Below are 14,767 nucleotides of genomic sequence, written 5' to 3'. Positions count from 1 at the left end.
GCAATAGTATTGCTCAAAAGGTCTCTCATTCTACAAACTCTAAATACAGAGCTGTATCATTCCTAGAAGCCTCAAGGACATGGCTGGTGTTATATCCAGAGTGTGTCTGTATTGAAGTGAGTCATTTAGAATATCACTTCAAACTTAAAAGCACAATAGAAAATTGAACGAAATTGTTCACTCTGAAATGTTTCTGTTGTGATAACTACAGCACTTTCAATGTTTAAGGCTGGCATTTTTCTCTTGCATTCATCCCTTTGCCAAATAACCTAGCGTGGCTTGCTTCTGGATGCTGTTAAGAAGCCAGTGATTAGAGTCTGATATTAAACAGAGGAGATTTAAGCAAAGAGAAAAGCTGCTTTGCTTTATCAGCTTCCTATTTACTGTATAGCCTACAAACACCAAACATGGCCCTAGGGCTTGTATTTACCCTCATTCCCACATGCAGGGCTTACACATGGACATCATGCAATTTCCAAAAGACAACATTGATTGATTCATGAAAACAGCAGGTTCTGATGAATCCACCGTGACCATCCCCCCCCCCCCCCCCCCACTACTACCCCCATATGTAGCCATCATCCATAACTTGTCTAACAAACCATCGCACCATATATAATGCAATGAGCCACAGGCCTTACATCAATAGTAACATCAATTACCCATCAAACACCTGGCATTCTTTCACTCCGTCAGTGCAAAGCCCTCCACACAAACCCTCACAACTCACATGGACCATAAAACAACTGGCACAACAGCCCAGTGTGAATCGTCCCCTTGGTATTCACCCAATGGCAAATGGCTCCCTGGTGGGTTTGCTTTGCCCCTATTAGCAACAGTTAAAGGACGTTTGAAGGTGTGAGATGTGAGATGTGAACTGTAACACAGTTATTGCTACGTTAACAGTCGACATGTATGATTTTATATACGTGTTTTAAAAGGCTGCAATTGAATATATGATGAAGTAAACACTGACATGGACATGTTAACAAAGACATTATACAGCATTAAAGTATTATTCCTACATACTTTACAAAGGTGCCTGCTAACAACTCAGCACGTGGTCTTTCAGTTCTAAATCGGTTTGCAAGCTAGTGCTCTTTAACACTGGATCACCAAACTCACAAAATCGTAGCATTGAATATTTTACTGTTCAGTAATAGCATTTGCATCCATCACTAGTGGTATGGTTGCATCTCTCGTGCTCCGTCATGCCGAATCATCAGTCAGGGTTCATTCATCCATCTCAGCACTTAATAACCATCATTCATTCATCTGTTCACTCGCCATACACAACATTCTACTCACTATTCAGCATGGTAAAACCATAAGGAGGTATGCAGTGCCATACTTACAGTGCCACCGAGCTGTTTTGATGATTTGCTTTGTTTTCGTGTGGAGATTAATCTGGGAGAGCATCAGCTGTTCTCAGCTGCGACTCCAAACACTGAACATATCCGCAGTAGTAATCATAGTAGTAGAAGTAGTTGCAGTAGAGATCTAGATTACACCGGCATAACACAGTGTCATAGCCTCCTTTTAAACAGCTGAATAGTACTTGTCTACTGCTGTGGAAATTCAGCCAAACCTATCATTATAAGAAATTATTAATTTTTTTTTTTTTTATACTTTATGTTTAATGAAACAAAGATACAATGGGACATACATACATACATACTGTACATACATACATGCATACATACATGAACAAAAAGTTGGTCACCTATACATTTATACTGATGGTACAATGATGGAAATAAATGTCAATTCACACAATAACAGATCAGTGATGATTCTGTGAGGTCACAAACATAATCCATTTTTCCCAATACTGCAAAAATGTATCAAACCGTAGATTCAGCGAAAAAGTCATTCTCTCCATATTTTGAACATCTATCCAGTCAGTCTCTGTTGGAGGTTCGGCTGTAAGAAATTATTTAATACATTCTGTTTCGGGCCCTGGGCTCTGTTTTAGTGTTTTGGGACTACATAAATAAAACTTAATTGAGTTGAATAACATTTTCAGTCACCCTTTCACACATTCTGTGTCTGTATCAGTCTCCGCTCAATGCCAGATATTTGACAACTTTTTTGGCTTGATTTTATTATACCTCTCTGAGTCATAGCTCTCATTGCACTTTGCACATACCCCAGGTTCCTTTCTGTCTCAGGGACAGACACACACACACACACTCCATGCCACCTGAATGTAGAAGCATCGCTGGTTTCCTGTTCTGTACCTGTCAGAAAGCCTACTGCACCCACGCGAAATACGTGTCACCTTTGGGGTTTCAAAAAGAGTAAAAAGCTGTCAGTGCCCTTGTGCATTTCAGCATTGCACATTATTTCTAGTCATAAATGCAGTAGAATAACTATTTACAACAGGCTTCCTGCAGAGGGATGGAAAGGACAGTAGTCTACAGCATAAGATCATGGCAGAGGAGCCAGGTCTTCAGAAGTGTCTTGTGCATTCCTACAGGAATGAGGTTATCTGCTTGAGGTTATGTGGACTGTCGCACGGCAACAGTGTGATCTGTCAAGATAGTTTGCATTAGTTAATACCGTCAGGTGTCTATTTGGCTGAGGAGGAGACACAAGGTGGTTCCGATGTTAATGGCGGATCAGTCGAAGGCTAAGACTGATGCAAATGCAGTCTGTGCATCAACACATTATATGCTGCATCAGGTTGGAACAGGCTTACAGAAAATGCATGTATAATGAATGTAGTCATATTTCTTATTGCTCTATGCATTTGGTCTTGTTACTACACATGGCGTCAATCACCCATTGTTCCAGCAAAATACTCTCTCATCTGAATTATTTCATGAAGTTTAAGAAATAAAATTTCTTGTGATTGCCTGCCTACTGAAAAAGTATTAAAATACTTCTCCACTTCCACAGGGGAAATCATCTCAAGTCTTTGAATACTGTGGCGTCAGTAGGTACATCAAAGGAAAGAGCGAAGTGACCTATTACTGGCTGTAAACCTTCCATTGTGACATGGAGATAGGCAAGAATCACTGATGCCATAGTGGGAGAAACAGAAGGCATATCTAACTTCAACATAACAAAGACAGTATAAGTGACTGATACGCAGGGGGTAACACACAGGCATCCAACAGCAATAAATGCAGATGAAATTATTACAGTCACACACGCTAAGACCAGACACAAAAAGGAACATGAATCACGTTACTAGGACAGAACACTACAGATTAACAGACACACTTGCCAAACGCAGTCTCCCACCCAAACACCACAACATTTTTAAGTTACATCTGTCTCATAACCAGCAAAACTAGGGCTTCAGGGCCATCCACAATTATTATGAAACAACTTCATAGAACTCCTTCATGATGCCAAATAAAGACTGAACAGTACAATTGACCAGCTTATAGTTAAGGATAACAATAAGACAGCTCTCTTTAACATTTTTTCCCCAGTGGTTCCAGGCTAAAAACATTTAGTAGGCTACACTTCCATAATTGGAGCACATGGGGATGCATGCATGGTTAGCGATCATCCGTGTGAGGCACTGGAACTCAGAATTCAGAACGCCACGCACTGTGACACGTGACTTCAACAGATACATTTACTTTCTGAACAGATCTAGCCGACTGCCGGTTGAATGCACTAATCTCGGATGTGGTTTCATCCAAAGTACAACTCTTAACAAAAGCCTCTAAGTAGAGAATCTGCCCTTGTTTGTATACTCGCATCGCCATCCAGCGGATTCAAATAGACAACGGACCTTTGTGTGGTGCACTTAACGCTTCAATTAGTTTCGTTGGGTGAAATAATGCTAGGTGAAACCACTGTCCTTGGTTCTGAAATCACGTGAAGCGGTGATTATTCTTTATATCTTATGAGGCACCAGCACATCCACAGTACAACATATTTTGCCTGTCTATGTTAAGCCAATCTGTATTCTCAAATAGCATGGAAAACAAATCAACCAGAACCACACATCCTGCGTGGTAGACTGCTGAGTTAAACAATTAAGCCCTTAAATAAACGCTGATATAACCTATAAGACGTTCACTACACTTCCCAGTGTGCTAAGCCACTTTTGCACGATGGCCACCATATTGTCGCCTGTTTCATTGAGCGAAAGGGTAGGCGTTGCCCTGTACAAAGTATTTGGCATGGCAAGTTTGTCCTTTTTCACCCTTGTTTGTCAGAGCAAATCATTGTTTGATGCGCCTGAGGTCATGAATTGTTGCAGTGTACTGCGAATTCCCGTGCAGGCGGGCTGGTATGCCCACTGTGAAGGGAAGGAGAGGTGAAAGTTCACAATGGCTTGGACATATCAGGTGACAATGTGGAGAAGTTGGTCAAGCGCCGCAGTTACATTTTCAGAACTTTTGGAATGACTAGCGAAGGGCTTTCAAAATACTGCGAGGAGGATGAGGACTTGGCGTTGGCGTACTATGACGATGACGACGACTTCGATACGTTCACAGACGGAGATGTTGACTGTAGCTGCGAGGACGGAGGTAGTTGTTAATTGTCTAAACTTTTCTTCGCTGGACAAAAATATTATGCTACTGTGAGCAATTGGTTGATTAAAGCCACCAGACTGTTGGCTCGAATGTGCAGACACAGATACCCTACTAAAACATGTTATTGCAGTGTAGCGACATGATATCAATATCAGTTCCATTGACAGTAGTCGGCTATTCGCTGAGCAAGTTCAGTGAATCAATAACACCACTATAACTGACTACTGTGACCCTGTAACATACGGCCAGGAAGGCAGTCGGGCCGTATAACTCTTGAGCTACGCCTCGAAGTAAATTATTACTAAGGGGTAGAGTCGTGGGGGGGTTGGGGTAGAGTTTTGGTGAAATGTATTGGCACAATGTTAAAATAATTCCTTAGGCCTGGTTGTTCATATTACTATTGTAATAGTTAAGGTTACTGTCAGATATGGGTCAGAAGCAGAATGGAAAAATGTGCCTCACCGCAGTGAGGTATTTTCAGTCTACTTCATCATTTGACACATTTTCACTAGTTTCCGCATTACATTGTTTCTAGAACTGCGGTGCTTAATTCCGATATGTCTTCGTTGTGTAATAATTATTAGACTTAGAGACAGACCAGTAAACCACTGACTATTCATATTCAGACGTCCTAGGAGGCTGGAAGTCGATCGTGGCCAGATTCCAAAAGCTGTATTTTAAGGTTTAGTGCGCCTCCGCTCTACCCAAATGCAGCTCGCATTCCACAACATGGAGTTATCAAGGTCACAGCCTTCAAATCAGCGAGCATGTGATTAGTGAGAGGGAAGTGCCAGTGCCCACTTTGCTCACCAACAATGTTGATGACTTGATCTGCTGCCTGTTACAGATCGCTCCAAACTGTCGAACTGTTTGAGGACCCCATACATGTCCCGGCAAATGTCAGTCAGTCAGTCGTGTGCTTTATAACACATTTCCCTAATACTTGTTTTTACTCTCATAGGATTTGTTCCTGACACGAGTCATTCGTGTCAACTTTTTTGTGTGTTTTCTTGGTCTGATCTCCCAAGCCTTGTTCTTTATTACTGCTCCCTGCAGTGCCATTGCACAGACTTGCATCACATTGTCCTTCTTACTGTTAGCTTTCGATGAAATTACTTGAAAACACGTGAACTTTTGGTGATGACTAGCTTTGGAGCAGAGTAGATAATATTAAGTGATGGTATTTCTTCCATAGTCATGAAGTGAATTGTAAATCTCCCTCGTGTGTGTGTGTGGGGGGGGGGTGGGGGTGGGGGGGGGGTGGGTGTGTGTGTTTGACAAAGAGAGAGAGAGGAATTCTGTGTATGTGTGCATCAATATAAATACACATCCGTATTTTGTGGGTGTGGGTATGTCAATCTGGAAGTTTGTGTATGTGTTTTGTGTGGGTGTGTGGCTGTGTGTTATACCCATCATATGTATTCTATTGGGTAAATTCTTGGATTGCAGATTGGCATAAAAATATATTTGGATCTTGTTTTGGTTATTGTAATCTCCCTATTGAATACAAATAAAAATATTTCAATGTGTGTGTGTGTGTGTGTGTGTGTGTGTGTGTTTGTCCAACCTCACACAGTCCTGGGCTTCAGTGACCCCTTCAATAGTGAGGTGAAGCCACGTATCCTGCTGATGGGCCTCCGTCGCAGCGGCAAGTCCTCCATCCAGAAGGTTGTGTTCCACAAGATGTCTCCCAACGAGACGCTCTTCCTGGAGAGTACCAACAAGATCTGTCGCGAGGACGTCTCCAACAGCTCCTTTGTCAGCTTTCAGATCTGGGACTTCCCTGGCCAGATCGACTTCTTCGACCCCACGTTCGACTACGAGATGATATTTCGCGGCACCGGGGCACTCATCTTTGTCATTGACTCACAGGTGAAGCGACACTCACACGATCCTGATGTAAATCTAATGAGAGCTTTCATACTGCTGTATTTCTGATAAACGGGATGAATGTGTGTCTGTATGCTCTACGCACACCTGCCATCGCATGTATACAATTTGAATCTATTTGCCAGTTGTAGGTATAAGAAAACACATACATCAGGATAAAAAAAAAAACATTTCCTGAGCTTAACTTCTAGATGTAACAAAGCCCACTAAGTACAGGTGAGAGAAGAACTTTCAATGCGTGGTTTCGTTTTGATGCACTAAACATCAACCTCCAGCTGTTACCTGCCTTCTATTCATCCCGTTTTCACTATTTTCTCCTTCTGGCCTCCCTTCCCCTCTGTGTGTATTCTCCCCAGGCCAGCCTTAGGCAGATAGGCCCCCTGTTTTGAGCTTGGTTTTCAAGTTTTCCTTTGCCACAGCCACTGTCGGCTTACCCTTAGGGGTTTAGGTCTTGGCCTTCATAAAGCTCCTTGAGACAATGCTTATTGCTCAAACGCGTCTTGGCCTTCATAAAGCTCCTTAAGACAATGCTTATTGCTCAAACGCTCAAACTTTCATGAACTAACATTAATTAAAGGCAGTGATTGGCATTAATTAATTATCAAGTACAGGTCTTATGTATTATTCAGTATCAATTAAAATTGAAAGGAAAGCTTGCATGTTATCTAACGAATGAGAAAAATATGCTAGAGAATGAAATTCATTCTTAACGTAAATAAACCATAAACGATTCTGAATAGTGGTTTTAACTTCAGTGTTAATTGAGTGTTTGCAGTGATCAAATACTAACTTTAAGTCAAAGGGACCTTTTTATAGTGTAAACACGGACAGATATAGTGGTGTTACAGCGTGGCGATCAGGGCCTATAGGAACAAGAGCACAGGAGAGGGGAAGCACACAAATGTAGTCTACAAATGTACCAAATTTAATGGGCATCAAACTCCAGCAGGAGTGGGCCCAAAAATCAAAGCAGAATGAGAGACTGGGCTGGCTGGAGAAAATGCCTGGCTGAGCTCTCTGGGTAGATTATAATAGAATCTAATGAGCACGCCAAACTTGAAGAATGGGCCGGAAGACATTGTCAGGATTTCTTGAGTTTATTTCCTGCTCGGAGACCCTATAAGCATGTTGCTCAGAGAATGGTCTACCTGACATGTATATCATTCAGTCAGGTACAATACGAGGGGGGGGGGGGGGTTAGGGTGGGTGTGTAAGTCCAGGGCTGGCTAGAGCAAATTACTGGCTAGAGCTCTCAGGGTAGGCTACATGTGTTAATCAAAATCACTGCTTGGCATACCCTGCATGGGTGTGTGTCTGTGTGCGCGCGCTTGCAAAGTCTTTCATCCTAGATTGTTTTTGGGACTAGTCCTGCTGGAGTTGGTTCCCCATTAAAAAGTAATTTTCTGTTGCATCACTTTGTTGGTTCCCTTGTTCCTGTTCCCCATTTAGATTTAGAGTCGCAGTTAAACTCACCAAAGAGTGTAGAACAGATTTGTAGCTTAAATAAATAAATGTAAATTAATAAATAAACATATTAACAGACAATTGTAATATGAACAAAATATAGTAACATATAGTAACAAAGCACAACACAATAAAGCATCAAACAGGCAAAAAAGCAAGTTTATAAAAATGGGTTTTGAAACGTGTTTTGAAAATTGAAAGGGTCTATGCTCATTTGATGGCTGATGAAGAGTCTTGAAGGGACATAGGATCTTAAAAAGACCTTCAGTGTATTTTGGTGTTAGCCTGTATAGTGCTTTAAAAGGTCATATCTTAAAATCTATTCTAATACACACAAGTAACCACTGAAGTGAGGCAAGGACAGGGGTGATATGAAAGGTCTTTTTTTGATTTGGTAACACTTCTGGCAGCTGTGTTTTGTATCTACTGTAGCTTTGCGATGGTTAGGTGACTAGCAGAAGAAAACAGTCAATTGCAGTAGTCCAGACGTTAGGTAATAAATGCATGAATTTCCTTTGTGTCCATATTTGGGTCTCAGTCAAAAATGTTTTGAAGATGATGACAAGACTGTGAGAGTGTCTTTACATAGGGCTCAAAATGGAGGGTCTTATCAAAGATAACTCAAAGATATAAAGAAAAGATAACTTATTTTCTGAGCTAATAAGGAGGACATCTAGTTTTGTATTGTAAAATTATATCCTGGTATTTTTAGGCTGAATACTGATGTATACAGTATATATTGGTATTTTGTAAGAAGTTGGCTAAATGTTGAGTTGTAAGTCAAAGCCACATGTGAGCCACACATTTGCAAAAAAATACAAAGACAGGTTCTCCTTCCCTGGTTGAAAATACATAGGTGCAAAACATTATTATAAACTGTATGGCCTATTTTAAATCAAACTAGGCCTGTCTCTGAGAATGGTCTAGTATTGTTTTGTATTATATTGTATTGTACAGCAATGCATTTCTATCGGCATGTGTGCTCGCTATGACATTTGTGTTCTTAGCACGTGGCTCAGCCTGTTGAGCCACATGAACACAATCACCAACGTATCTGTCCCAGAGTTCCAGCATCTGATGTAGCCTTTTCTTTTATGTAGATGTGCTTTAGATGTTCATCTTACCCAAGTATCTATCTTCCAGGATGACTATGTTGAAGCATTGAGCAGACTTCACCTAACCGTGACCAGAGCCTACAAGGTCAACCCTGACATCAACTTTGAGGTGTTTATCCATAAAGTGGACGGGCTGTCGGACGACCACAAGATTGAGAAGCAGAGGGACATCCACAAAAGGGCCAATGATGACCTGGCAGATGCTGGCTTGGAACGGATACACCTCAGGTGAATTTGATTGACTGAGCTGTGAATTGCCTCTGTGTGCCATTGTTTGTATTTCAGTGGGGTCACAGAACAATAGATAGTATGTTATAGCATAGCATTGAAATGTGCATGAAACATTACATGCATTGCATTTGGCTATTAAAGTGTGCTATTGTCCCTTGAGAGGTTGGCTCTGGATTGTTTGCAGTAATTGCCCAAATGTTCCCAGTCTGAAAGGACTGTCATCACCTGGCAACAGTTCCAAGAATTTCTGTTCGTGGAAGTGCTCCATTTTAGCGAATGGTTGAAGCCTACCATTTCAAGCTGAACTGTACCTGTTCACTCATTGTGCTTAATGTCAACATGTCTGAGTAACCACATGTCAACATGCCTGAGTGCCTTCTCTGAAATCTAAGGCACGAAAATAATGTGAATGAATTGCAGAACTGCTCTTCTGATTTGTCTTGTCTTCAGTCTACATAACCTTACTTCCTGTTCTTTATATATAAATAACTCCTGTAAAGTGTGTGACGATGTCAATGACTTGTTGTTGTCTTCTTCTTCTTCTTCTTCTTCTTCTTCTTCTTCTTCTTCTACTTCTTCTTCTTCTTCTTCACATTCTTCGCATATGTAGTAGTAGTAATATATGGTCTTTTTTTAAAGGTGGCATATAGTCCTTTTCTCGTGGTTGTTTTGTTCATTATAGCATCTCTTACCTGTAGTAAGATACCCTGTTGAAGTGTGTGTGGTTTAGCCTTGGTGAGCATATGTTTCTGCTCTGTGTGTCACCCTAGCTTCTATCTGACCAGCATATACGACCACTCCATCTTTGAGGCCTTCAGTAAAGTGGTGCAGAAGCTCATTCCTCAGCTTCCCACTCTTGAGAACCTCCTCAATATTTTTATTTCTGTAAGTACTGTACCTTTCATTCATGCCTTTTTACACCAGGCAGAGGCCTTGGAAGCATCAACCACATTTCAAGGATCAGATTTGATTTTCTTAGTGTGTTACTAATGTAACTTTTTTGTGTTTTTTTGGTGGTTTGTTTTAAGAAGGAATGTACCAGGGAATGTAAGAGCAGTTTACATTTCATTATTGCGACGTCAGTAGGGACTGAAGATGAAATATTTGAACCACGTCTCCTTAGTAACAGTCTCATTGAAAGAATCTCGAGACACATTTGTGTAGACACACACGCACACACTGATTAAAATGTATTTAATGTACTGGTATGTAATGTAATTTATCTACACCCACACACATAAATCCACCCTTCCTTGTAGTTCTGTGTAAAACGACGCTATGCCACCTTTGGCGGTATGTATTTTATGAGCAACTACATTTGGTATAATCTCCAAATTAATTTTAATGGAATATGGTCATGTGAAGGACAGATACAATTACCTGTTGTTCCCACTACCTGTCTATGATATGCACTGTGTAGTTATGTGGTTCGGATCATAAAACTTTCCCAGCTTGACATTGCCAACAATATCGCCAGAAGATGCCAGTTAGCATGTTAGCAAGTTTTCATCAGTACCAACTGGGCTTTTGGTGGTGTTTGCAACGTTTTTACATGTTTTTAGGTAGGTAGCTCGCTAGATTTAAACCAAAGCTTCATAATGCTTCTTCACGGCTAGTATTGGAGTTATCTTGGTCAGGATCAGTTCTCCAACCAAATGTCCAAATCTGATTATAAATACAGTATGTTTGATTATAACCAGACGAGGGCAGTAGAATGCAAATAACTGTAAAACTATTTGAAGACAAAATGATCTGCCACAAAGTGTTTCTCCTTGACATTATGATAGCTTGTTCTTCTAAGTTACTATATTGCATGATCCTTATGGAAGCTTTTTGGTATGCACCAGGGATTTAGATGTTTGTGAATGATGAACAGTTTGTGTTATTTTCTCTAGACCCTTTGTCATAATGGATGGATTTTATTTTATGGATTAAATTATTTAAGCAACATCATTTATTCTGCCTTCCTTAAACATCAGTAAAGGAATACATTGATTTGAAGCACATAATGCCATTGAATGCAGTAACAACAAGCCGTGGCATTTCTCTTTTTTATGTGGATTCCAAGTCTTGGCAGTATAATTATTTTTAATTATATATGAGTGCCTTTGTGGGTGATGGAATTAATGTATCCAAAGGATTATATGTAATTGAATAATACCCGTTATTATAAAATAATTCTGTTTTAAAATAATAAATATAACAGCCCTCTATTACGGGAAGTTCAATAAAAGCTCCTGTCCTTTGTCATGCATTTTGAAAAACATTCCATTTTCCAAAGCACAAAATGCCAGTCCACTGCACTAAATTGAACTGAATTGGTGTGGTTTGGTTCTTGAGTAATTGCCCTATTATACCTGAGCTTCCAGTAATCGCTTCCCGGTGGTGTGTGTCTTTGCCCTCAGAACTCAGGCATTGAGAAGGCCTTTCTGTTTGACGTGGTCAGTAAGATCTACATCGCGACGGACAGCAGTCCGGTGGATATGCAGACGTACGAGCTGTGCTGTGACATGATTGACGTGGTCATCGACATCTCCTGCATCTATGGGTACGTTTTCACTGAAATAACCTTACCCTTTGCAATGACCCCCTGAGTCTAACAAAAATAAATGTTCTTTTGGTTCTCTTGGTTCATACCGATAAGATTTATGAAACACACAGCACTCAGACGGTTCCTTTAATCCACTTCACTGCAATTCTGTGACTCATAGCTCTATCTAAATAAAAAAGAGAGATGGAAATTGAAATGTGTCACCTCAGGACATCCCTCCCATCTTCTGCTTCACTTGTGGGAGATGTTCCTTTTGGAAGTGTATTAAGACTGAGTTTCTCTTGACCCGCGAGGGGCTGGGGAAGAATCGTGCCTCCTGGCGCCTCTAGCCCAGACTGAACTATGGGCACGGTAGTCAGAGCCAGGGAAGGTGTGGACGAGGGGCGCGAGAAGGGGGCAGACCCCCTGGGTCCCACAGCTGTCGGTTTGGACTCGTCTGCAGAAGCAGATGTGCCCCGCGGTCTCACTGCTGTCATTGGGGGAGCGGAGAGAGAGACATACTCAGAGTCGGTTGTAGTCTGGCTATTAATCCACCCAAACATGGAAATGCCTGACACACACAAACACACACACACACATGCAAGAGAGAGATGGGGAGAGCGAGGGAAAGAAGTTTCCCTTTTTATGTATGCATTTGTTGTGAAGACTTAATGCTAGTTTGAAAATAAATGAAATTCTGTCATATTTTTCATCTCCCATCTAATTTGACTAATGAATATCGTGACCCCGATTTGCTGTCTCGTGGTGTTTATATAAATATGCTCACATTAACTCATTTAGCTCAGCTTAGAAGTGGAAGATTTGCCTTGTATGTGATTGTAAAGTAGAGCTTCTGCCCCAAATATCAGGGGGAATCTGCCCCCTGATCCCATCAGAAAAAAAGTTTTTGCCTAAGCCGCAGCTTTAATTATTCTGTGTAATTATAGTTTTGCACTACATCTGTTGCGATTTAATGAACTCTTCGTTTGATATATTCCTCTTTCATCCTGTTCTTTGTTTAGACCTATGTAAACCATCTGTTTCTAGTATCTAATGTTGATAAGGAAAACATCAGGTATCAGAGTGCCAGTGTTTTTAGGTTTTGAGAGTAGGCTAATAGAGATACTTTCTCCTCTTTGTGTTTCCCGCCAGTCTAACTGGGGATGAGGCAGTATCTCCCTATGACAAAGAGTCCATGGCCATCATACACCTGAACAACACCACAGTCATGTACCTGAAGGAGGTCACCAAGTTCCTGGCCATGGTCTGTTTCCTGAGGGAAGAGAGCTTTGAAAGGAAAGGTGAGTGCAAAGCACCATGCAGCCACGTTTTTTTGCTGTCACACACCCCTGTGACATCTCACAACCCTCTCAGACAGCCACGGTCACTTTAGTGACCACATATCTCCGCTCAGAAATAAGATGGAGCTCGGTAGAGTCAAGCATTCGTAACTGTCATTGAGCAATACACTGGCCTGTGCCCACTCCTGCAGGGCTCATCGACTACAACTTCCACTGCTTCAAGAAAGCCATCGAGGACGTGTTTGACGTGCGCCTGAAGGTGCAGAAGAGTCGCAAGCTGCTGAGCCAGAGGAGGTGGAGCAAACAGAACACTCTGAACGGAGCGCATGTCCAGCCACACTGATGAAATCACGGGAGAATGTCTGTCTGTGACCGTGTTCTGGAACAATCGCCATGAAGCCTTTTCTTCCTGTTCATTTTTTTTTTTTTAAAGATGTGTTACATTGACGTGAAGTTCTACACATGGCGTTCTCTTATTTTGTAAATCATATTCAAAAGAAAGGAAGATTGTACCTGGAAAGTACAATGTTTTTATACAATAACATAATATTTTTTTTTCATCAATGGTGCCCAAAGAAATTATGTGATTACGTCCATGCTGTTGCCATGTTTCCACATAGTTACATATTTGGTTATTCCTAATATCACACAGGGCACTATATACTCATATAATGTTGTGTAATAGTGTTGTTAGCGAAACAATGACTGCATTTGCGTAACTAATTTGCATTTAGAGAATGCCCCATCCGGAGTTCTGGCTGAGCTGTACGCAGTCGCAGTGGACAACAGCGTCCATTATCATTTGACAGATATTAAAAACCTAGACCTTTGTCGTGTCTGGGTCCTTTAATGTATCAACCTTATTGTGTTTGTTCTTTCAGATTGTCAGACCATATTGGCATTTTCAAGTAGCCTGTTTTTTTTTTTTTCAATTAGAGCACTTGCATTGAAACCAACCTTTCATAAAACATACAGCTCCTGAAAATCTAGCCAGCTACCTCAGCATGCCAGTATGGTTTACATCTGTTTAGAATGCAGAGTAACAGACAGTTTTATAGAAGGACAAACATGTTGTGAACTGTTGTTTTGTTCTGTTTCTAAAGTTCACATTGCTGTTCTTGTAATTTTACAGTGAAAGGTTGTTGAATGTTTATTCTCATTCTCTACGTAGGTGTTGCCAATGCTTCGACTTATTCAGCTTTATTTCTCTAAACAAATTGCATAACAGCCTTGTTTCTAAACTACTTTTATTCTCACTTGCTAGATTTAGAATCACAGCATTTCAGCTAATTATTTTATTACTGTACTAATTTGCTCAGTATTTATGAAGTTATTTATTTATTTATTTTGTTAATAAATAAAGGTGGCATTTGTTATGTTGGTCTCTTTTGAGTATCTGCCCTGAAAAGTATTTAAAAGAAAACGTCTTGAAAACTAAAACATTATTTAACATGTTAATATGAACAGACAGGTTATGTGCCAAGAAGACAAACATGAGCTCTTTACTCAAGACGCAGCCAAAGACACGCAATATGCGCTATTGCATCACTTGTTAAATGACTTATGTGTTAATGTCTAATATATCTTACAATGTTGGCTATACAGTAGGCCTATGTACTATTACCACAATGTTTAATATGTTTAAGTGGATTGATACCTAGAGCATACTGGAACGGATTATATGGCTGTAATAATGAAATAATGAATTTGAGAAGGATCATTGTCTTCTTACAA

At 40.6% G+C, this 14,767-nt stretch overlaps 1 protein-coding gene across 1 annotated transcript; it reads left to right on the top strand.

Annotated features, from left to right (window-relative positions):
* The first annotated feature begins 4,207 nt into the window (after nucleotides 1-4,207).
* Nucleotides 4,208-14,409, top strand: rragd (ras-related GTP binding D). The gene is made up of 7 exons (XM_012836866.3): nucleotides 4,208-4,496; nucleotides 6,079-6,374; nucleotides 9,000-9,199; nucleotides 9,973-10,087; nucleotides 11,608-11,750; nucleotides 12,885-13,033; nucleotides 13,225-14,409. The coding sequence occupies exons 1-7, from the start codon at nucleotides 4,370-4,372 to the stop codon at nucleotides 13,374-13,376; spliced, it is 1,182 nt and encodes a 393-aa protein (XP_012692320.1). The 5' UTR covers nucleotides 4,208-4,369; the 3' UTR covers nucleotides 13,377-14,409.
* The last annotated feature ends 358 nt before the right edge of the window (nucleotides 14,410-14,767 follow it).

The sequence above is a fragment of the Clupea harengus genome, chromosome 14 (assembly GCF_900700415.2).
Source record: "Clupea harengus chromosome 14, Ch_v2.0.2, whole genome shotgun sequence".
NCBI lineage: Eukaryota > Metazoa > Chordata > Actinopteri > Clupeiformes > Clupeidae > Clupea > Clupea harengus.
The sequence above is the reverse complement of the archived record's forward strand: the minus strand, read 5'-3'. Positions and strand labels throughout refer to the sequence as shown.